We start from the raw sequence: 25,616 nt of genomic DNA, 5'->3' as shown, positions 1-25,616 counted from the left end.
TTGATATTCACCCATGAAAACTCTGCTAAAATTGCAAATGAGTGAAAGTGCTATTGTTCTGTTCCTGTTTTTTTGGTTTTTTTTTGAGATGGAGTCTCCCTCTGTCACCCAGGCTGGAGTACAGTGGCATGATCTTGGCTCACTGCAACCTCCGCCTCCTGGATTCAAGCAATTCTCTGCCTCAGTATCCCGAGTAGCTAGGATTACAGGTGCCCACAACCACACCTGTCTAATTTTTTGAATCTTTAGTAGAGACGGGGTTTCACCATCTTGGTCAGGCTGGTCTTGAACTCCTGACCTCGTGATCCACCCGCCTCAGCCTCCCAAAGTGCTGGGGTTACAGGTGTGATATTGTTCTATTCTTTTTCAGTGAGAATCATGGCTTGTGTCATGAATTTTCTAATACCTGAATGTAATAATTTGGAAATTAAAAGTCCAAGTTTTACCAACAGCTTAGGCAACAAGAGTAAGTCACGTGACCTTGGCCCCATAAATAGTTTAATGAAAAATACTCCCACCACCTTGTTCTATAAGAATGTAGCAAGTCACTTAGTAAAGTCATCAGCTTGCTCCACCTTCCATGTCAGACCAAGATATATTTCTCACTTCCTTTTATGACAGTAAAGTTCCCAAACCAAGAAATATTTTTCAATGTGTAATTTCTGGTTGTAAGAATATGTGAAATGTTTTAAATATTTGCTAAGCATTTGATGATACTCAGCCAAACTTCCATTGATGTCTAAAGTAACATTTTCCATTGTTGTCAGATGAACGAAGTTGAATGTGGCATGTAAAATGGAAACTGATGGATATGGCAGAAGATGTGATTTAGATCCATATTTCAAAAATGTTCGCTTATAACAGTTGCTGCTGCCAACTCCAAGAGATTCAAAATGCTTCAAGGAATACATTATATCTTCTCAGAAAATCAAAAAAAAAGAGCTCCCAAATACTATTTTATTATTAAATAATTTTCTTTAAACCTCTCAGGCCTGTGGTATTATATTGGTTACACGTAGGAAACACCAAGAAAAAAAATGAGTATACTAATCCTGATTTAAAACTTACAAAAAGAGTAAAAATCCCTGTAATATCTTGTGCTGAGATGAGGCAGGAAAAAATGCCCCATGTTACACAATGTAATCTCTTATTCTTCATTTTCCTGACAAACTAAAATTTTGGAAATCCTATGTTAGCAGAGATGCTGCATTTAGACATCTTCAATAAAATTTTATTTAGAATCAAACATAAATTGAGAATTTGTAACAAAATCTAGGCTGACGAGTATCTTTATGATATCCACAAAAATGGATATGAGAAGCAAATTAAGGTATCACCAGTTTGCCAAGCCTACTTACCTTACTTATAAAACTATGTTAAGCATGCTACAAGTAACTTAGATATTTTATTTTAATCAACTAAAATGATAATGTCAGCCTTATATATTCTCAATAGCATTTATTGGGATGGAGATAAATAACACACACATGCACCCATACACATCTTGGGCGAGTTATTATATGTATTTCAAAGTAATTTTATCTTTTTAAAAAATCCATGATATACTATTTTATGAATTCAGATTGATTTCCCCTTCTGGCTATCTGAAACTGCAACAGGTTACTCTCTCACAGAGTTTTAGTCTCTTTCAGCAATTCTTAACAGAGCACAGATTTTTTTTTTTGCATTCATGTGAAACATTGTTATCAAATACCATTGCCTAGAAAACCAACTTGTCTTTCAAGGCAAAACATTCTAATTAACTTCCCTGAGCTGAACTTAATTCTGTTAGAACCATTTCCTCACATTCTACTTAATTGAGGCAAAGGACTTGATTTTTGGAGTCAAATTAACTCAGGGTGTTTTATTTAGATACTGGCAATTCTCTTTGGATTAGTGTTTTTACAACCATGAGCGACAAAGGATTTAAAATAATTTTATTTCAAAGCTTCAGAAAATTACAATATAATATAGGACTAGATGCAATATTCTTCTGTAAAATAAACTGAGTTGATTCTTTTGGGAATGGATAAAGTCATTTTTTTCCCCAGTCTACAGTATTCAATTAACTGATGAGTTTTGGGCTTCTAGGCATCCATAGTGAAACTAATAGTTGAGCTATTTTACCCAATTTAGGAATTGAAGACCATTGACTGTGGTGAAATCCTCTCTATAAATGATTAGACCTATGTATCCTTAACCCCACAAGTCTTACCACTAATACACTGGTCTTATCATTTCTTCAAATATGGTTCAAACAGTATGATTTAACTGTCCCTCAACTGAAGCACTGGCTTGCTTCCAGTTTAATAATGGTGAGTTGGAATTTGTAGACATTTACATTGTGACATGAAAGGCTGCAGATAACCTGCGAATTTGCCTCCACAAGTTACTAAGAACAAAAGAAAGGATGATTATAAATCAGAAAGAGAATTTCTTAACTCACTTAAAATTCTAATTACAGATCAGTTTAATGGGGACAGTTCAAGATAGAGGTAACAGTCCCTTTCCCTTCTCAATCATACTGGTGTTTTCCTATTCCTCAAACACACCAAGTACGTATCTTCCATAAGCCCTTCACTTTAGTCAATGTCTCTGCACAGAATGCTCTTTTCCAAACCCTTCCAAGACTAGATCCTTCTTATCATTCAAGTATCAAATGTCCAAAATTCAAATATCATTCTTAGAAAAGCTTCCAGGGCAGTTTTATCTGAAGTTATACTTCCTCCCACCCCCCAGGCATTTACTTTACTCTATTTAATTTTATTCATTGCATTTGGCATTATTGGCACTCACTTATGTGTTTATACACTCACAAATGTTAATGCAAATCTCAAGGAGAGGAACCATGTTGGTCTTGTTCAGCACTGCATTACCAGCATCTAGAACTAAAAAATGCTTTAAATGAAGAGTTTTCCAAACTTCTGTGTGCCTATTGTTTGGAATCTTGAGTAGCTAGTCTGCCTTCCAAACATAATTTCTACAAATATATCTCTCTTATGGTCCTAGAACAGGGATTAGCAAACTACGGCCCTTGGGCAAAATCTGTCCTACCACCTATTTTAGTAAATAAAGTTGTATTGGAACCCTGCCTTACCCATCAGTTTAGATATTGTCTATGGCTGTTTTGTGCTACAAGAGCATAATGGAGTAGTTGTGACAGGGCCATATGAATTTTAAATCTAAATATTCACTATCTGGCCATCTACAGAAAAAGTTAGCCAACTTCCATATAGACACTTTAGAGTGGACCACCAACTCTCCAGTTCTTAATGAAAATATTCAGATATGAAGTGTATTTAATGCCAATTACTCTAATGTGTGAGATGAATATTTAAGCAAGAACCTCATCATTGTTAGTTGAAGCAACATTCTCTCCAAATGAGAGTGTAGGCTTGAAAGTTAGCCTGCCTTCTAAACACATAACATGCCATCAATAGAATTGCTCCTGGTAGCACTTGGATCAGTAATATTGAACTATAAACTAAGTGGTGATTTAGAAGGGAAAGCTAAACTAACATGTAATCACATAAAATGATGATAAAATCCTCATCAATAAACACTTGCTGGCTGCAGGTAATTGCGACATGAACCAACACTAGATGCAGAAGGTCCAAGTAAACCCGTTCTTTGGTACAAATCAATTTGAATGGCAGAACATTACCAAACCATAGCACAATGAATGTGTGCCTTCAGAGGCAATGGCAATAAAATCAGATACAACTATGTATGTTGTTAAATAGAACAACGTGTTCTGTAAGTACAAGAAAATGCTCTTCCATGAATGCAAATACTATATGAGGTCTAGCTCAGTTACCCGAAGGGATGTTGTCATTTTCTTTGGATACTGTTTTGAATGAGGCGTGGCCATGAGGCTGAGACAGCTAAGTAGCTCAGCATGTCAGCTCCGACTGCAGTGCCCCAAATCAGAGGGAAGGCAGGAACAAGGCAAGCCAGTATGGCTGCTCAGTGGTAGCCTACACAAATTATTTTTTTCGGCAAGACATTGAAAAATGGCATGGCCTGCCAGCCCTTAGGAATGGCAGTTATTATGACCTCAGCAAGTGTTTCACTTTCACTTATTAACTTGAAACCAATTTTCTCTTATTCTGTTCCAAATATTCTGCAGAATTTACTTCAAAAGACAGTTTTTTCTTTAAAATATTCTGATGGCATCCAATAGTTTTCCCATCATCTATTCTCTTTGAATGGGATTCATTGGACCCATATATACGTGTCCATATGTTAGAAAAAAGTGAATATAGAATAACAAATCAAAAATTAATTATTTGTATAGCATTGTACTAAAGATGGTGAATGGGTTATTATTTCTGGAATGTTCTTTTTTTTTTTTTTTTTTTTGTCCTCTCAGTTAGCCCAAAGGATTTCTGCAACAATGGTACATTGGTGTGTGAATATCCAAATTCTGTCTTCTAGTTGCTGATGATCAGCAACAGAAATGATATGGTAATTTAGGCCTTTGAAGGCTGAGGTATAGTAAAAATGGACAAGAAGGCTGACGTTTCATTCACAATTGAGCACCTGAGGAAGATAAAATTTGGGAAGAAGCGGAGATATCATGACACAGGCGTGGATAAATATTGAAGATAACGTCTTCAATGGATAATATCCAAAATCAGGGAGAACTTATTTTTACTTGCAAAATTAACACTAGTCACAGACTTCAGTCTCTTAAACGTTGACATTCAGAAATAAAGCATGTGTCTATTGGCCAGGAAAATGTGATGGATTGTTTTATGCCGTTGTGCAAACTTTGATGGAAAACATAGTTCATAGGATACCAAATTTATCTTTAGCCATGAGGGAAGACATGTAGGAGCAATTAAGAATTTTAAAATTGTAGTATTAACAGTACACCAAAATATAGAACAAACTAAATTTTGTATAATAGGCATAGTATGCTTTAGTGATTATATGGTAGACAAATCACCAAAACAAACAAACAAACAAAAAACCTTTGTTTCTGGTAATTGGAGTTTCTTTATCTGTAAAATTCAGATAATAATACTACCTACTTTTAGAACCATATTCAAAGGTATGCAACCATTGCAGTCACTTAGAACCCTGTGAGTTTCAGGCTCAATGCTTTCTGGTCACTGTCTTGAAATGCTTAAGAATTTTATCTGTGAATTTATGTGTGTGCATGTTTTTTCAAGTTCAATGGTACAATGGAACATGAGCCAGGGACTTGGAGCCTTGGCTTGAATGGTCTTGCCTACCCAGACAGATTCTTGCTCATCCACTTTTCTGCCTCCCTCTAGCAACTGCTGCAGCCTTCTGCCTCCACACGAAGAATCATGGCATAGGGTCGTGAGTGCCTGTGAGGGTCTACAGTCACTACCTGAGCCTATCCCTATGTTTGACAGGTTAACGAAAAGATTGAGAAAGAAAGGAAAAAGCTTTCATTCTTCCTTTAGAACAAGGAGCTCACATTTTTATTTGGCACTAGATCCCACAAATAATGTAAATGGTCCTGCGTCCTCCGTATCATCTTTGTGAGAATTAAGGGATCTAATACATGTGTCAATTGAAAACATTATCTGGTACAAGGTAAGTCCTCATTAAATATTGGCCTATATTTTTGTTCTTGTTTCTTCTGCATATATTTCATCATAGGCAAACACATGCAATGCATGATACTCATCCAACTCACCTTTATCAGGGACAGAATAACCCCTCTGGGGTTCAACTGAATAGTCAATGCCTGTGACTTTGGTAGAGGAGGATCTTCTCTCTTAATAGTGTGACCTTACTTTCAGTGAGACAAAAGGCCCTGAATTTATTTCACATGAGATGCTAAACCAGCTGTCACAAAACTCTTCCATTAAAACCCCAGAAATTATCTTGGGTACATTCACCTTCGTCAAACAGAGATTGTTGTCCCATCTTCTATGAAACATTTTACAAAAGAAGCAATTCCATTTGACAAATCAGAAAGGTCAGACAAGTGCCCAGGAGGCCTGGGAAAACTGATGTTTCTATTGTTACAAGTTCAAATGATCAATGACACAAGTCCATAAGAAGAACACCCATGTTTTTTGGTGCCTGTTTAGTTGCTGGGATGGAAAACATATGGTTGGGAGCTATGCTTCTGTTCAGAAATTTTTCTTCTTCATCCAGTGATATTGTAGCTATTACTACTAATAATGACGGGTTGGAAAAATCACCTCAAAACCAAAAACTAATTAATAGCAGAGCAGGTTTAACTGGACCTGAAGGTTCCATTCTTTCTATCACACAACTCTGCCACCATGTTGTTGTTTTTGTTTTATTTTTCTGCTCTGAGTCATCATCTCCAATCTTGTTAAGGAACATTTTGAAGCTTACAGAAGCCTATAAAAAGAATACAGGAATGGGTACCAATTTTTTTCTTTTTCTTTTTTTTCTTTCTTTTTTTTTTTTTTTTTTTTTGAGGCAGTCTCTCGCTCTGTCACCCAGGCTGGAGTGCAGTGGCGCAATCTCGGCTCACTGCAACCTCCACTTTCTAGAATGGGTATAAATTTCTATTCAGGGTGGGTAGAATTTGATATGTGCAAAACAATACTGCACAAACATCATTTGTGCCTTAAATGTCTATTTGAACAACCAATATTTAGGGAAAGGATGGATCCGATTTTTACTTTTTTAATTTTTCTGGGTACATAGCAGGTGTATATATTTATTGAGTACATGAAATATTTTGATACAGGCATATGATGTTTAATAATCATATCAGGGTAAATGGAGTATCCATCACCTCAAGCATTTACCATTGCTTTGTGTTACAAGCAATCTTAGTATTTTTTTTAGTTATTTTTGAATGTACAATGAAATATTGTTGACTGTGGTCACCCCATTGTGCTCAGGTTGCTTTGGAATCACATTTTCTTTATTTAAATTTAGACTTCTGACACTGTAGTGTTTAATAAGGGTTTCTAAAAACATATTTCCCTTCAAGAGTTGGACAAATGCCCTCATTATGATAATCTATGGTATTTTCATCTGATCTGCTGAGATTTCTGTCTTTGTAAGTATGGAATAATTTTCCTCTTACTAAGAAATCTGTGTTTATCTACAGATTTCTCCTGTGGCTCAAAGCTTCAAGTCATTAAACTTAAAATTGTTAATTCAATAAGGGTTCACTAATGCCTTCTATATGATTAGTACTGTGCTAGATGGTGAAGATACAATGATGAATAGTACATTTCCCCAAATCAGGAGGAGTCTAGAGGTTGGTTCTGAAGATACCCATGGAAACAAATAAAGAATGGAGAACTAAAAATAAAATCCCAAGCCCCTTGGCTGAATGAACAGAATCCCCTATTGGCCAAGGAGTACCCAGAGAAACCTTAAAAACTAAGTTTCCAGCCATGATGGGCAGGGAAGGTAGACATGCCTTAGGATATTCATCCCTTAGCATACCCCTTCCTTATTCACTTTTAACCAGAATTCTTTCCTAAGGAGCAACAGAAACCAGCTCTGGAAAAAAAAGAAGCAGGTGATCCATTCTTTTTTTTTGGAGGGGGGGGCGGGGGACGGAGTTTCACTCTTGTTGCCCAGGCTGGAATGCAATGGTGCAATCTCGGCTCACTGCAACCTCCGCCTCCCAGGTGCAAGCAATTATCTTCCCTCAACCTCCCAAGTAGCTGGGATTACAGGTATGCACCATCATGCCCAGCTAATTTTGTATTTTTTAGTAGAGATGGAGTTTCTCCATGTTGAGGCTGGTGTCAAACTCCTGACCTCAGGTGATCCACCCGCCTTGGCCTCCCAAAGTGCTGGGATTACAGGCGTGAGCCACTGCATCCGGCCTGATCCATTCTTTTATTGTCTTTAGCCACAACCAGATTCTCCCTCCCTCTTTACAGTATTGATGTGACAGTTCATCTGCTACACAAGGCACCCCTTCCTAAAAACCAACCACCACCTCTGAACCAGTTTTCGCTGAATTGTGGGAGATATACACTGGCAATTTTCATATCCTCTGGTTTTGTTTTTGATGTCAGAGGGCCAAAAACTCCATCCTCAGATCATGCTAACACTGCTATTTTTTTTGAACGTGTAACCCATGAAGAGGCATGAAGCTCAATTGCACATTTTCATGGTTCTCCTTCCGTAAATATTCATGACTCTTTCTATAGCACATTAAATATGTATATTCAGCCACCCTGCTCAGCAAATTCCTGTTCCCTTTACCCCTGATCACCTCAAATGTGCTTGCTCTCAGCTTTTGCCAGAGGCTATGCTTCCCAGCCTCTGGGATGGCCAGCCTGCAGGCTGCAACCCTTTATGAGAAATAAAGTTCTCCTTTCCAAATTTATAAAACCCATGATTCTTTGTTTACAGCATATAACTGTGATGAGAGTTCTGAAAGATGTGCAAAGTTCCATGAAAACTTAGAGGTAGAAAAACCTAGACCTGCCTGGAGTAGAAGGAAGGTTTCATCTAGGTGGTGACCCCCTGGAGCTGTTATGAAGGATGAGCAGACAGCCATTGGGAAGGCAGATACAGAGAGGAATGGTCTATAGGGCACACAGCAAAGCATGGACACAGAGGTAGTGTAGAGGAGCCTCAGGGATTGCAGCAGCCACAACCTGTTGGCTAAGACTAGAGGGCTACAGTACAATGGAAGGAGATAAGAGAGAGAGAGTACCAACATTACTATGAGAAGGTCAACAACGCATCAGTCACGTGGAGAGTGACTCATCAGTGATAAACACTAAGTTGAATTATGGCATTCTAATGTTACCCTCTTCTTAGCTGTCTCGGATCCTGAATAATAATTCCTAATTCATCTTTTATGCATCTCTAAATGCCAAGTACCTTTCAGTCACTGAAATAGACAATGCCTTCAAGACTGGTTATGACAAGCATGGGGCACTAATATGCCTATAGAGCTGAGCTGAGGGAGCTTGACTCTGGAAGGCCACGATTTCGGAAAGACTACCTATAGAGATAGAATGTATTAGCGATTACAAGTGACCTCTTTCATTGGGACCATCAGCACTTGCTCAAGAGTGATGAGTTTCATTCATTTAGGCATCAACACTTCAGCATACAAGTGGTAGAGACAATATGTACAATGGTGAGGGGCAGAGGCTTTGGAATGAAGAAGACTGAATCCGAAGCTAGGCAAAACATTCCATATGACTAAGTCTCGTTTCTGTCTTTCTTTTTCTTTTTTTTTGTTTTGTTTTATGAAACAGAATCTCGCTCTGTCACCCAGGCTGGAGTGCAGTGGCATGATCTTGGCTCACTGCAACCTCAGCCTCCCAAGTAGCTGGGATTACAGGTGTCCAAAACCATGCCTGGCTAATTTTTGTATTTTTAGCAGAGACAGTATTTCACCATGTTGGCCAGGATGGTCTCAAACTCCTGACCTCAAGTGATCCACACACCTCGGCCTCCCAAAGTGCTGGGATTACAGACCTGAACCACCACACCCAGCCTCCATATGAATAAGTCTCATTTCTAAAATGAGGATAATGACACCTACCTTATAAGACTGTGGTGAAGATTAAATAAGAAAATGTGAGCAAACTTCTTATCCTATAAAGGCAGAAATCACTCAATGCTATTGTTTTTACTCTAATAATTAGTAGCCACCTGTCAAGTGCATGCACTTTATATAGCAATAGCAAAGACCGTCAAAGTTTATTGTAAATATCCTTGTGCATGGACTTAGTAGCCTAAACTTTTTTGCTGTGACAAAGGAGAAAAAGGGTCCAGGAAGATATGGAGAGGGGAAAGAATGAAGTTGTATCTTCACTTAGTATTCAATATTCATGCCTTCGAAATGTTAACCATGAGATTCCTACTCCTTGTGTTTTCTTTTCTTTTCTTCTCTTTTTTTTTTTTTTTTTTTTTTTTTGAGATGGAGTCTCGCTCTGTCACCCAGGCTGGAGTGCAGTGGCCAGATCTCAGCTCACTGCAAGCTCTGCCTCCCAGGTTCACGCCAGTCTCCCGCCTCAGCCTCCCGACTAGCTGGGACTACAGGCGCCCGCCACCTCGCCCAGCTAGTTTTTTGTATTTTTTTAGTAGAGACGAGGTTTCACTGTGTTGGCGAGGATGGTCTTGATCTCCTGACCTCGTGATCTGCCCGTCTCGGCCTCCCAAAGTGCTGGGATTACAGGCTTGAGGCACCGTGCCCGGCCCTCCTTGTGTTTTCTATCAGATATGTAGGAGGGTGGATAAACCAAGTCATGGATAAGTACCTGAGTACTTAACTAGTCATCAGGGTGTTACAGTATCTGGCTTTTCTATTTCTGGCAACTAGAAAGTTTTGTAAATTGGTTCTTTTAGTAAAAGGGAGTTTGCTTGTCAATAACAATAAGTAAACCGAGCAGTTAAGCTAAACATTCCAACTAGGCAGGTATACCTAGGCAATCTGAGTTTAATTTCAATTATCAATTTCTTTTTGTAAGGAAATGGTAATCCTTCTCTAGCCAGAGATAATCGGCCCAGTGGCTGCATCATATTTTTTAATCCATCTTCCTTTGTGTTCTCTTTTCTCTGTGAAATGGAAAAGGTACAGAATTTTTCCAGAGTTATACAACATACTACATATGTGTTGCTCCATTGTGAATACTTCTTCGTGCCCCTTCCCTTTGTCTTTCTATCTGACACACATTTGCTGTTGGAAATACATCCATTAACACATTTATCTTGTTACCAAATAAGCAGAGCATTCCGTCTCCGCTGCTCTTATCCCTTCAGTCCTATGGGCATTGTCACTCTGGTCCATGGGGCAGTTCCTTCCCCTCAGATTCTGGGGAGGAAAGGAAGGAAAGTGCCTCCTATCACAGGAAACTCCCTCCCAGGAAATAAGCAGGTCTTCCTCTCTCTCGCTTTTGTGTTTCAAATGTTACTTATTATTATACTTGAACAGAGGAGCAACCCTCTGTTTATTGCTTTAGATTTTATCCTGCCCACACTTGTGGATAACACCAATTTCATTTCTCTGTCATCTCCTGGATTTCAGAAATAAATTTCATTCCATTCCTATTCATCGGTTTAGGTAAAAATATTCTTTGTGGCCGGGCGCGGTGGCTCAAGCCTGTAATCCCAGCACTTTGGGAGGCCGAGACGGGCGGATCACGAGGTCAGGAGATCGAGACCATCCTGGCTAACACGGTGAAACCCCGTCTCTACTAAAAATACAAAAAAAAAAAAACTAGCCGGGCGAAGTGGCGGGCGCCTGTAGTCCCAGCTACTCGGGAGGCTGAGGCAGGAGAATGGCGTAAACCCGGGAGGCGGAGCTTGCAGTGAGCTGAGATCCGGCCACTGCACTCCAGCCCCGGCGACAGAGTGAGACTCTGCCTCAAAAAAAAAAAAAAAAAAAAAAAAAAAAAAAAAAAAAAAAAAAAATATTCTTTGTAATTTGGTACCTTTGTAGTGACCCCCCTTTTTTTACCCCATTAATCCTTTAAAAGCAAAGTCCTGTGTCAATAATTAAGAGACAGCTTGATTTAGGGGACAAAAGAGTACTCATATGATGAAGAATTCTAAAACTAAATTTACAAAGACTCATGCCTGCCATTCATCACCTTGAGATTTTATGTTAAGCACTCTGTGTCCACGAGCCGTGGTTTCCCCATTTGTAATATGTTGATATGAAAAAATGTGCCCCAGCAGGCCTATTGGAGGATCCTGAGTTCGTAACCATCCAAATATTTTGCTTTACAGGACATGATCTCCATTACATTTTGCCCTTTTCTGGGACACATACACATTTTAATACTTTTCTGCTGAAATATACTTTCAGCCATGAAGGAAGGACACTGAGATTATTATAACTCAACACTGCACCTCTTACTTGCACCCCTTGATAGCCTCTCTCTTGTTTTCATCGTTCAACAGGGTCCCTTCCAGGAATCACTGAGGACAGTGCTGCTGACAGAGGGCTGGCACAGGCTTGGGGATGACAATGATTTTGTGAACAGATATTATGTAGTCAGATTTCCTCTGAAACAGCTTAATTTGGAGAAGAAAATGTATAAAATCTTCTTAGTTTTATTTCCCTAACTTCTAATAAACTCAGAATTAAAAAGTTATGTGATTCTAGTAAGTCAACAGAACAGCCAGAAAATTACTCGATTTGTTTTTTTAGAAGTAACATCTCCTGGTCTGTAAAGTTTTCTTCCCAAAATTGGTTCTAAAATTGAAAACTGTGTTTCCTGAGATGCTTTGAATCAGTAAACAGACTTCTATTTTGTGGCTAATTATTCGGGAAACTCCGGAATTCACATTATAATATTATCTTTTATGATATGCATAAAAACAACTGTAATTTATATATGTGTATATATGTACTTGTTATATACATTAGGCATAATGAAAGCGAAATGCATCCATTAACACATTTACCTTGTTACCAAACAAGAATAAAGAATTTAGGTTAATAATATTAGCTTACCAAATGGTCACTGTACATCCTATACCACATAGAGGTCAAATGTTCAAAAGATACACTGAGGCACAATAAAAACTTTAAAGACCTTATAGAACAAATAGTGATTCATGAATTGGACAGGGAAGCTCTAAATCAAAAGCAGCTCAGGAGCTCCACTGAGGGAATGCAAAGAGCAGGCTTTTATAGGACAAATAGGGGAGTAAAGCAAAGAAAATATTTGATTGATTACAGTTATACTGTTGCCTTATTTGGCCTATCCTATTGGAAAGTACCTAGTTATATAATTATAAATTTGTTGGCTGCTTCTGATTGGTTGAGCTTACATTCTGTTTTCTCTGAATATAGGTATTTATGAGTTGTAGCTCAAATTAACTTTTGCTCTTATTTGCAAATCAAGCAAGGTTAGGGTCATTCACGAGGCCTAACTGGCTTTGCTCTGCTCAGGGATTTCTCAGGCCCAGTTTCCATTTAAATGTACTCTAATACCTCCTAATTTTCAAAATATATAAACTGTGCCTAAAACTAATATGATCCTAATTTGGTGTCCATGAGAAATTAGTTCCAGGACCCTTGAGAATACCAAAATTTGTAGATGCTTAAGTTCCTTATACAAAATGGTGTCCTGTAGTATGTGCATATAAACTGTGTACATCCTCCTAGACTCTAAATCATCTCTAAATTACTTGTAATATTTGACACAATGTACCTGCTATGCAAATAGCTGTTATACGTATTTTATTTGTATTATTTTCTATTGTTAGTTTTTATCGTTTTTGAAAATTATTTTCAATTTTTTTGTTGGTTGAATCTGCAGATGCAGAACCAGCAGTTATAAAGGACCAACTGTACTGCTTGACTTTGTCACCTTGTATATCTGACTACAGCAATTAGACACATAAAATGGATTGGCATACATAAAGAAATCTTTGAAAGGTAGAAGGAAAACAGAAACAGTATTTTTACTCAAAATTACAGTCCCTGAAATATCAGCCTTTTAAAGGGGAGCAGAAACACAGCTTGCAAGGCTCCAAGCAAGTGGTCAGATGAAGGAGGGCAAATCAAAACAAAAAAAATGTCACCATGTGATCTTTTCGCACATACCAGCTCCCCTTCTGTCTTCCTCCTTGAGTGGAAGCAGCGTGAAGCCCTCGCCAAATGCAGCTGCCCAATCTTGAACCTTTCACCCACCAGAATCAAGAACCAAATAAACCTCTTATCTTCATAAATTACCTAGCCCCAAGTATTCTATTATAGCAACACCAAATGGACTAGGACATAACTTATGAGGGCTTGTGCTTTTAACTTAAATTCTTTTTCTTCTCCTCTTTTGCTGTTTCCTGTGCTTCTCCCTTTGACAAGACAAAGTATACTCTCTTTTGGAAACCACTTATTTGTAATTTAATGCCTCCAGTTCACATCACATTTACTTTTTAATTTGGTGCTAGATCCCATTCCCTTTATTCTTTCTAAATTTCATATGAAATTTACAGTTGAGGAAACTAGGAGTTGAAGTAACTTGTGAAAGACATGTAGCTCATTTGTGGCGTAGACAAGAGTCGAACCCAGGCTATTTGGCTCCAGTGCCCTCCTTGCTCTTTGTAATTGCACTAAATGCCTGTCTGTGCTGAGATCTCAATACAGATCAATAATAATATTGGAGATAAACCACACAAAATTACTATAATGTATTGCTACTTTTCTACAATACCCCTGTTTATTAAAACAAGGTTAACATATGAAATGCTGCTACAGCAGATTGCTATTAAAAGATTTCTGGTATAAGTTGTCAACAAAGTCATGAATGACAATGATCCCTAAGTGTATTTGAAGATGTAAAAGGATGGAAGGAAAATATCTATGGGAAATAAATATCTGATGGCAACATTTCTAAGAGCTACCTTAAGAAAATGAAAATACAGTTTGATAATATGATACATGTTGCAAGAGTGAGAAGAAGCAAACACATATATTGCTGGTAGAAATATAACTTTATAAAACCTCTTTGGAGTACAATTTGGTAATACATATCAATATTTGTAATCCACTTGTCTTTTGACTCAGCAATTCTACTTTTAGGAATTTATCCAATAGACCTTCTTATACATGCATGCATCAACTAATGAACAAAAGTATATACTTCTTACATTTTTAATAGGAAAAAGGTGAGAAAAATTTAAATATAGGGTGCTGATTTACTAAAATATAGTATTCCCCTAAAATGAAATGTTATGTGGCCATTAGAAGGAATAAAACAAACCTGTATATTCTTACATGGAATAGTCTCTAAGACATTTTAAGTGAAAAATAAGTAAGATGTGGAAAAATATGTTGGTATTTGTGTCAAGAAGGATGAGGAACAGAAAGACAAGGAGAATAAAGAGGAGAAGAATGTGGATATAATTATATGTTGTATACTCACTCATAGGCTATTCCTGAAAGAAGATACAAAAATCCCAGATAAATGTGGTTACCTTTGGGAAAAGGAGTCTGAGGACTACGATGAGTGGGAAGAGGTTTTTACTATTTTGCCTTTTGTTCCATGTATAATCTTATTAACTATTTTAAAATAAAACCAATCTGAATTAATATTTATTAAGAAGTGTTTAATGTTATCTCTTTAGGAAGCATCCCACTATCATACTAAAATCTGGCTGTTATTGATACTATAAATATTCTTACACTTGAAGTGTTCTATGTGTTACAAGAAATATAAAACATACCAAAAGAAGCAAAAATACGCATTATGAAGATAGAAACTCTCAAGTGTAATGCTTATAGCTTGCTTATAGGTTGACAGAGAATACTTTATTATACATAGGCTCTTGCTTCTCTATCTTTGCTAAGATTCTAATAAGTGGCATCTCCAGGTAAACAGCTGACAGTAATGATTACTTGACTTTTAAAATGGATACCAAAGAGGGTTCTACAGTTTCCTTTGAGAATGGCTTTTTTTTTTTTTTTTTTTTTTTTTTTTTGAGACGGAGTCTCGCTCTGTCGCCCAGGCTGGAGTGCAGTGGCCGGATCTCAGCTCACTGCAAGCTCCGCCTCCCGGGTTTACGCCATTCTCCTGCCTCAGCCTCCCAAGTAGCTGGGACTACAGGCACCCGCCAACTCGCCCGGCTAGTTTTTTGTATTTTTTAGTAGAGACGGGGTTTCGCCGTGTTAGCCAGGATGGTCTCGATCTCCTGACCTCGCGATCCACCCGTCTCGGCCTCCCAAAGTGCTGGGATTACAGGCTTGAGCCACCGCGCCCGGCCGAGAATGGCTTTTAATAGTGAAGAAGTCAGCCCTCCTTACTGGTCTGAGGCAAGAGTTTCTGAGTTAAAGGAATAAGCTAAACAATTCAGCTCTGAGATTCTCAGATAAACCATTCCTAAAGATGAAATAACATATTCTGGTACCATGGAGAGGAAAGACAGAGTAAAAGAGAAGAAAACCATAAAGTCTAGTATAACAAACTGCAGCTCACTAAACTATGCCTAAATTAAGCAATAACTACCCACATACTGTTGACTTTTCCAAAGCACTGGAAACGGAGTCTGCTTAGAAACTCAAGGCAGAGAAGCTAAGGGAAAAGGCAGAAAAAAAAAAAAAAAAAAAAAGAAACAAATTATCCAAGCAAGTCCAAGAGGAGAAATACTCAAACACCAGTAGCACTGGGAGATAAAATTTTCAGATATCATATCCTTGTGATATTATTTTTATACATCTCTGAGATTACTGTGCACCTCTATGATGAATCAAAGATATCAGCATATATAGGGAATAGACAAGATCAGCAAAGCTATTCTCTGACACAGATAACCTATTGTGGCACTTGAGTGTCTTAAGATCAATATATTTTTGTACAGCAGTCTATTTCCTTTCTCCTCTGTGTCTAAGAAGAAAAAATAAACCTTGTCACAGATAAATTAGTGAGTCTTCAGGTTCAAAGTAATTAGTGAGAGAGGCATTGTTACATATACCTAAATAATCAGGCATATACACAAACTCACAATTCCCATGCCACATATACACTCAATTTTAGAAAGATAATGAAGATGGCCACGACACAGAAGAATTAGCGTTTGAGAGGAAAGAGAGATAGAAAAAGAAAGAAAAAGTTGAAATTCATTAATGTGTGTTTACTATATTCATTCAAGCTATACATATATTTAATTATTATCAGTTCTCTATATTCATTCATACCACACAAGGCTTGAAAGAGATAGAATAAATTAGTGACTAGGAAAGCACAGGGCAGAGGCACAATCAGACAAGGTCAAAGACAAAAAGTCATTTTCCATACTTTCACTTGCGCACTCATGACACCAATGAGAAGTTCATACCTGTTTTCAGAACTGCATGTCTCTTAGGTTACTGCCAGCCTTATGGAACTAGAGCCATAGGAACGGGTCATTTCCTCCAGAAATTCCCCAGAAAACAGCCCTGGTTCTTTCTGGTTTTGTTTTTGTTTTTTTTGAGATGGAGTCTCGCTCGGTCGCCAGGCTGGAGTGCAGTGGTACAATCTCAGCACACTGCAACCTCTGCCTCCCTGGTTCAAGCGATTCTCCTGCCTCAGCCTCCTGAGTAGCTGGGACTACAGGTGTGCACCACCACACCCGGCTAGTTTTCGTATTTTTAATAGAGACAGGGTTTCACCATGTTGGCCAGGATGGTCTCGATCTCTTGACCTCATAATCCACCTGCCTCGGCCTCCCAAAGTGCTGGGATTACAGGCGTGAGGCCCCATACCCAGCCAGCCCTGTTTTCTTTAGTAGTGTTCCAGGTCACCCTGGAGTTCAGTTCACCATGATGGCTGCCAACTCTGTTGTTCTTTTGCAATTTAAAAATAAATTCTAAGCTAGAACTATATTTATTAAGTGTCTTTAAATACATTCCTGCCAGATGAATAAAATTCAGCAATGAACTTGATTCATCCAAAGACCTTGATTTGCACATTTTCTAATATATGTTTATTGATAGTAACTAGAGAGGAATTTATGGTGTGGTATTCTTGGAGGATTTGGAAAGCAGGGGTAGTAGGATTTGTAATGAATAATAATGAATATATCATAGATATGAGGAAAGACAAAGTATTAAAAAAAGAGAAGTTAAGAAAGGGAGAAAGAACAGCTGATTAGAAAATTGTTTTTGCTTCTTGGTAGGAAATACTTGGCATGGAACTGGGGCATAGTCTCTGACAAAAGGGCCAGGAAGCGAAGTCAAAAGGAAGAAGGCTAGAAGAAAACTGCTTTTTTTCCCCCTCAAGATCACCATTCTCTCTCACGGCCCGTGGTTTTCTCTTGATACTGGAAGATCATCCTTCTTTTTCATGCTCTTGTCTCCATTATAGAGTATCACAGAATGCCTTGGAAATAGCCATTTCCCAGAACAAACAACATTTTATGGCAGATGAACAGGAAAAAAAAAATAGCCGACGTCATTCAGCATTTTACCCAAGTGACTTTTCAGAGGACAGGCATTCTAAAAAAGAATGACTGGAAAAGTTCACAAACTTATAATCCACCTTGATTCAAATTTAATTCAATATTTCCCTTCAAGGGGAAAAAAAAGAAGTTCTGTTTTGAAAATTAAGCAAGGTACCCTATGACTTCTATTGAAATAACAGCAAGAGGTAAGGCTGAGGGAAAGCCTCCTCCCTCTCAAACCCAGGGTGCAAATACTCTCACGATTGAAAATCAGATAAGAGTGAGGACCTGCACACCTATCACAGAGACAACTTGAGATCCTGTAACAGGTCAAGCTATGAAATCTGGCATGGAGTCAATAAGACGAAGGGCTTAGAAGTTTGAATCACGTATACCCTTTCTCTCCAAACTTCATTACATAGTCTTCTCAAACTTTTCCACTCAAATGCCAGTAATACCAGGGATGAAATGGAGAAGATACACACACAAAAAATGAAATGTCTTTGAACTTATTTTTTTTCCTTAAAGATTTATGCTTATTTGTATTCTTCTGCATAATATATCAGTTTGGTTTCAATTTAAACTTTTACTCCATATTAACAATTAAAATTAGCTTCAGAAAAAAATGTACTATATTTACTTTGTGACTCTACCTAACCCTAGATACATGGTTACATTGTTTAGCTCTAAAGGTGTTAGATTAGTTTAAAAGACCCACGTGCATTTGTTTTTTCTAGTCAAACACTGTTCAACCAGTGAGCACTGTATTATTTCTCTGATACTAAATTTCCAACAAAATTAATGTTCTTAGTACGTTAAAGGTTTATTGTGAAAATCTCAAAAATAATTTCCAAAATCTAATCTTGATTGTTTATGTAAGTATTGAATTGAAATCAGGTATATTCTTTCTATACTTTGTGATCAAAGCTGGGAATATAACTTTGCTGACATATTTTCCTTAAATGCTGTTTTTGGTGGATGTAAATAGAAAATATTTTATCAGATTAAGAAAACCTGCTGTCATCTGTGTCACTGTCTTCCCAACAGAGATAATCCTGGAAGTTGTCTTATGATGACTTTCCGTGGCTGATCATGTGAAATATATGGGATTGACTTCCTGAGAAAGTGTGGATAGAGCATCAAAAGCAAATCCTGACATCCTGATTAAATAACTGCCTCAGTTCCCTGTTCTCCAAATAAGTCTCTGAAGCTAGAAAATGCTAGATGCAGCTTTGGATACAAGGCTTTCCACCTTCATGCTGAGTTTCCACCTTATTTGCTTCTGAAAACCAATGCAAAAGGAAAAGAGAAAATATTTCCATAGAAATGCTATTAAAAATTTTAAAGAAGACACAAATGACTATATAACAATTTATCTAATTCCATTGACATGAAATGTCCAAAAAAGGCACATTTATTGGAACAGAGCACACCAATAGTTACCTAGGATCATGGGTAGGAGCAGGGATTAGCTACAAATGAGCAGAAAGGAAATCTTGGGGATGATGGAAATGTTCTAAAATGTGGTTGTGGTGATATTTGGACAACTGTATATGTTTAATGATAGTCTTTGAACTGTAGGTTTATGATGGGTAAATGTAGTGGTATGAAAATTATATCTTAATAAAATTGCTTTAAAAAAACAAACAAACCAAAAAAACAGGAACAGAAAACTCCAGGCTTTGGAGAGAAAGGATGTTTCAATTAGGCTCTTAATGATCTAAATATCAGGCAAATTTCTGGCTAATTAGAAATATTTAAACACAGAAAATAGGGCATTGCTTAAAATAACTGTAAGAGATGCCAAGACAAGGAAAAACACTCTATTTAGTAAGCAGTTGCTTCTGTCGTTATTTTAAATTTCTTCTTTTTGTGTTAACTTAGATGGAACATTTGCCCCCCAAAAAGTAGAATTGGGCTGTATTAGTTTGTCACGCCTATATCTTCCACCAAGAAAGAAGTTTAGCACCTATAAAAGACTTACTAGGATGGAATCAACAAGTAAACCAAATATAAAAGTTGAATTTCTCCTTTTTGTTCCTACAGAAAGACCCTATTGAGGAAAGAATTTAAAAAATGATGAGATACTATGGAGAATCACATGTGCTAGATATTCAACTAATCCATTGTTTCTTCTTCTGGGTGCACTAGCCAACTACATTTCCCAACTTCCTTTGCATGTAGGATGGAGTCATGTCTAGCAAACAAAATATAGATAGAAGTGATGTTTGTTACTTCCAGGCAAGGCAATAAAACCTACTGCACAACCACCCAAGGTCTCTCTCTCTCTCTCTCTTCCCTATGGATACAGCCAGAACTAAAGAACTCCAAGGTGGTGGACCCATCTCATGGAAGGATCCTAGATCTCTGAATTACCTCTTTGAAGAGAGCTATCTGGGAAAATGGCCCAATTAGCACTGGACTTGGACTGAACAAGAAATAAATCCTTCTTTTGTTGAGCCATTATAATGTTGGGATTGCTTGTTAAAGTAGTTAGTATTAATAAGCTTAATATAATATGCTATAGTACTCAAAGCATATTTCTTCTTTTTTTCCTTTCATCATCTAGGCCTGTTCTTTCTCTTGTGCCTATTCTTCCTATTTATCTTCATATTCCCCTTCTATGTTGACTCAAGTTAATGTTTACTCCTAAGGAAGAGGAAGAAATACATGAGTAGTTTTTATCCTGTGCCTTGTTAGGACCCTTGTTTAAGAACTAGGGTATCTGAATGGCATAAGGTGAAAATAATACTGCAATTCTTCGTTTTGCAGAGACAGAGTGTGTTGCAAGTCTTTGGTTAAAGTGTTGCCTTGTCACCAATAGCAGTGATCTGCCCACCCTGCTAGAAGTTCCCAACAGCGATAAATACCAGGAAAGAAATGTCAGAGTTGGCAGCCACCTGTGGGTCAAGAACCGTGCTTTTATTTTCTAAGTGTTTGGTAGTGGAGAAGTGCATACTGGTTGCCCTAAAGCTTTTTGTTCACTCTCAGAGTTACCTCCCCAAAACAGTAAATCACCATTTCAACTTGATTTTTCATTATTTCATTATTCATGTACCCTTGCCTTCTTTTCTTCATATAGAGCAAATGCAAGGAAAGAAGAGAGGACCCGCCCTCACTTCAGAAACCACACCCCAAACCATACTCAGCCCTTCACCCTCACCCAGCCCCCCATTTTCTTAGCCCTAGATCCCCCCAACTCCATTGTTAAAAGAAAAAATAATTCAAATAAAAAACAGCTCATAAAACAGTAAACAAAATAAAGTCAGTTTTTTTTTTTTTTTTTAAGAACAAAATGAAACTTGAGGGAAAACTTACTGGAGTTACAGTTTATCCTGATACAGTCTAGATGGGGAAAAATAAATGAAAGATGAAATTGCATCCTTCAAGGTAACAGCTGCAGACATCCAAAAACAATCAGTCCACCCTTCCGGGGACAGACACACGTAAGAAATGTGGCCATTTTATATATATACAGTATGTACAAGTTTAAGGGTGGGTGTATATGTACAGTATATTAGTAAAGTTGGATACATATATATATACACACACACACATATATATACACATATGTATAGAGATATATACTGGTATACATATATATCCACAGTAGACACCAAGCATGTTTTCTTTTCTTTTTTTTTTTTTTTTTTCAAAAAACGCTATTCATTTATATAAAGGATTTCAAACCTGGACTTCGAAATATTAATTTTGTTAAACTTGGAAAATTAGGCAATAATTCCCCCACCAAATGCAGGTTATATTCTATTTTCCCCTATAATTTATTTTCTTAAAATTCATTTTTAAAGTTGCATAAACACAATTTTTGTATTAGTATTCCAAAGATATATCACCAGTCTGACTCACTGTATCATTTTAAAACTCTGCCCATGAAGTTTCTCAGTGAAGTATTTAACCCTTTCTCTTTATCTAAAAACAAACTCCCTCCACCCTCTCCTTAGGTTGGGCCCCAAATGCTATAGAAATTTGCATAGGCAGACTTGCCGTCTTCCTTAGAGGTAAGGAAAGGGTTAACACCACCTGGTCATTTCCTGTCATAAAATGGCCACTTGCAAACAGCTAACCGCACAAACACCCATCCCAGATTTTAGAGAGGTGGGGTCGGGTGTAGGGTCAAAGGAGTTGCATGATGTTATCACAATGAATTGAGTTCTCTGATTGCTAGTGATTCAAAGGCTCCCAGATCAACCCCCTCACGCAGCCCATCTCTGTCTTCCTGCCTGAATGCTCAGACTGAATCAAGTGCCCTCAGCATTCAGGGAGAAGGCAAGACAGGCACGTGTGGAGGAGGTCTCGGCACCTTTGACATCTTGAGTATTTCACTCTGTGATTCTGCATCTTGAGGAGAGAAAATTTTGGGGTTTTGGTTTCACTTTTTTAAATGGGAAAGGGAGGGAAGAAAAGAGTGACCAACTGGCCAAAGCTAGTAATCAGACAAGGCATTCTGTGCCAGAGATCAGCATATCTGTCATTGTATCAATCTCTGCTTGGGAGTCATGGACACACAACATAGAAGTCCTTGAATAGAATCAGTGGGCAGTAATAGAGGATTGGGCAGAAAAGGTCAGAGAAAGGTCTCAGGTTAGTTGTTACCAAGCTGCCCAGTTCAGCCTAAGGTTGGTTTACCATGGTGGAAATTCCAATAAGGATTTGTTTACTATTGTACCCTAAAAGGTAGAAGCAAAATGATTTTTTTTTTTTAAAGGAAGAAAGGTAGAGGGGAAAATATAGTCACAAAGTACTCTTCTGCTTAAGGTTGACCCAATAGTTTTTAGAGGACTTGTGAAGGATGATGCCACCATTTGAATTCCCCAAAGTGAATCATTTTAAAGGAGCAAGAATAAAGGGGAGAATGAAGCTAAGTGAAATCTGGAGAGGAGTGATTTATAGCACCCAGTTATCCCGAGGAAGGAGGCAGAATGCTTATCTGTTCCCGAGAAGAACATCTCTTGAGAAAAATCTGGGTTTGGTTTCATGCGGTTAGGTTTGTCATGTGTCGTCAACCGCAACAGAAAAGTGGGAGCAAACAGCCCTGGAGCAACCGGTACGATCACCAGACAGAGGAGGCCATGCCCCGGTGAGGACTGGAAGGAGGGAGGGTAGGGAGGGAGGAACAGGTGATGGCTTCAGCTACTGACTGCACCTACCATCACCCAAAGATGGAGAAATGTCCCTTCCTGACATATTAGAGAGAGGAAGCTGGTGTATGGGCATGCTTATGAGAGAGGAAGAGTGAGCCTAAAACAACAATCCCAAGGACTGTAAACAACAAGTGGGTTTTGTCTTCGGCTTCTGTGTAGCTGAGGATTTTATTATTAGATGAGAAGCTGGCCTACTGAGAGGTGCTGGCTTGGGCTCATCTTTCTGGGTCACCCAAATGATTTCATGTAAAGTGGATGGGGTCTTTAAACCAATGTGAGGGCTTGGTGCTTTCAAGATGGCAGACAGTTTGTTTATTTCACATCAATATGTGAAGAATTACTTTGCTATTTTACCTGAAGAATAAGTGGTTTGAGAAGGAAAATCTATCCCAAAGCCTTCTTGATAGGCTCTGAGGGGGTGTTCTTGTTACTGAATGTGTATGTGTATGTGTATGTGTGTGTGTGTATATATGTGTGTGTGTGTATGTGTACATGTGTATATAGACACTCATACACATACACATTTATATATGTGGGTTTTTTTGTTTTAATAAAAACATGAGTCAAAGAACTGAGTTGGAAGGGCAATTTCCTTTAAATCTACATTTGGTAGCAGCCAGACATTTTGCTTAAAAAAAGTCCACCTAAGTCTTGGCATATCTTTTGATGTGTGTGTGTTCGTATTTGTATGTTGCCTGTTTTAATTTTTTTTAAATTATGGTAAATGATAGAAAGTTTTTCTCTTTTTTTTTTTTTTTTTTTTTTTTGAGACAGAATCTCACTCTATTGCCCAGGCTGGAGTGCAATGGTGAGATCTCGGCTCACTGCAACCTCCATCTCCTGTGTTCAAGCGATTCTCCTGCCTCAGCCTCCCGAGTAGCTGGGATCACAGGCCTGCACCACCACGCCTGGGTAATTTTTGTATTTTAGTAGAGATGAGGTTTCACCATGTTGGCCAGGCTGGCCTCCTGACCTCATAATCTGCTGCCTCGGCCTCCCAAAGTGCTGGGATTACAGGCGTAGGTGCCTGTAATAACAGATTAAGGCGCCTGGCCAAGAAAGTTTTTCTCATTGTTGAGCTTTGGGTGGGGCATGGAAGAGGTAAATGTTTCTAGGAGCTGTGTGTCTTCAATAATGTATATGGTAAACAGTAGTAGCAAGTCCACATTTCCAGAGAGGGAACATCTGGAGAATTCAAATGCAATTAACCAAACTGCATGCCACTCCCTCAGAGTCTGCCATTGAAGAAGGGCTCCTGGCACTCTGCTAAGGATCTTTTAAAGGCTTTGTCCATATCAACTGTCTTTTCTCTAGTGCAGTTCAATTCAAACTGGGCACTGAGGAAAATGGAGATTCTTTGTGTGTGTGTTTCAAAGGTGACCATTGTGAAAACAATTGGAAGCCATTAAGACTGACACATCATTGACCCATAGTGCTGATCTGTGGAGGGAACAAATAACCCAGGCTGATCTAGCAGTTTAGAGACATGGGTTCTAGTTCTAACTCTGCCTCCAACTTTTTATGTAAGCTTTGAAAAGTCATATATTTCTCTCTGTGCTACACATCTGTAAAAGTAAGCATAAAAACACTTGCTTGATTTATCTCACAAAAATATCATGAGATTGTCATTAATCTCATAAGATCATGAGATTAAAATAAGACAAGGTATTTTAAATATTTAAATATACTGTAATAATAAAATGTTATAGCTTATAATTCTGAAGGATCAAAATATGGTTGATCAGTAGTCAACCTCTCAGCTTTTTAAAAGTTGTGCTGAGTTATAGGATATTTCTCCTACCCATTAGCACCACATATGGCTGCCTGCAGAAGACAAAGCCATTGGAAAACCATAGTCTCCTTGACATTTGGAAGATATGTTACATCAGGGAAATATATACTAGGCTTTTACATCATGAGTGCATATGTGTGATCAATTTGAAATAAACTAAAATATTATTAGTGCAGTGCATGGGCTAGAAAAAAAGACACAACTTGAATAGAGTGAAGGAGCACAGAGATCATCTGAAATTAGTTTTGGTGGAATGCATGCAAAGGCAAACTCTACTTGAGTTATCATCTGACTTTAGTTTTGGTGGAACGCATGCAAAGGCAAACTCTACTTGAGTGATCATCTGACTTTAGTTTTAGTGGAATGCATGTGAAGGCAAACTACTTGGAGACATTTTCTTCTATAACTGAGAAAAAGGAAATATAAATTCATGACAAAGAAAAGAAAATATTTACAAAGGGGTATATTTTGGGGAGGGGACAGAAGGAAAACCTTTCAACAAGGCATAGATAGGAAGAGCTGCATCTACACAAGCGTAAGAGTTTAAGTTTAGCTTTCCATGTCAGGTTGGAAAGAAAGTTAAATAAATTCAAACCAGTTATTATGAAGAACCATATCCTTTGGGGTAGAAAAATTAACTATGGCTTCTGGACAAGCACAATGCTCTCTACAGAGGGGCTACTTCTCTTTTGCCTGAGATGGTTCAACTCAGCAGGAGCTAGATTGAAATTGCAACAACAACAACAACAACAACAAAAGCAAAGTCTATTGGAAAAGCACATCTCCCAGATTTTGGCTAGAGTTTAAAATACAAAAATAATGCTTCTAGGAATGCATAT

General features: G+C 38.0%; 1 protein-coding gene across 5 annotated transcripts in view; it reads right to left on the bottom strand.

The window, feature by feature from the left end:
• Positions 1-25,616, bottom strand: part of NRXN3 (neurexin 3) — a 1,636,170-nt gene that overhangs the window by 1,033,676 nt on the left and 576,878 nt on the right. For all 5 annotated transcript variants that reach the window (XM_030931539.1, XM_030931540.1, XM_030931537.1 and 2 more), the window contains one exon: positions 21,142-21,168. In XM_030931539.1, coding sequence (XP_030787399.1) covers positions 21,142-21,168 — 27 coding nt within the window. The remainder of the gene's footprint in view (positions 1-21,141; positions 21,169-25,616) is intronic.

This window comes from Rhinopithecus roxellana, chromosome 5, assembly GCF_007565055.1.
Source record: "Rhinopithecus roxellana isolate Shanxi Qingling chromosome 5, ASM756505v1, whole genome shotgun sequence".
NCBI classification, from domain to species: Eukaryota; Metazoa; Chordata; class Mammalia; order Primates; family Cercopithecidae; genus Rhinopithecus; species Rhinopithecus roxellana.
The sequence above is the reverse complement of the archived record's forward strand: the minus strand, read 5'-3'. Positions and strand labels throughout refer to the sequence as shown.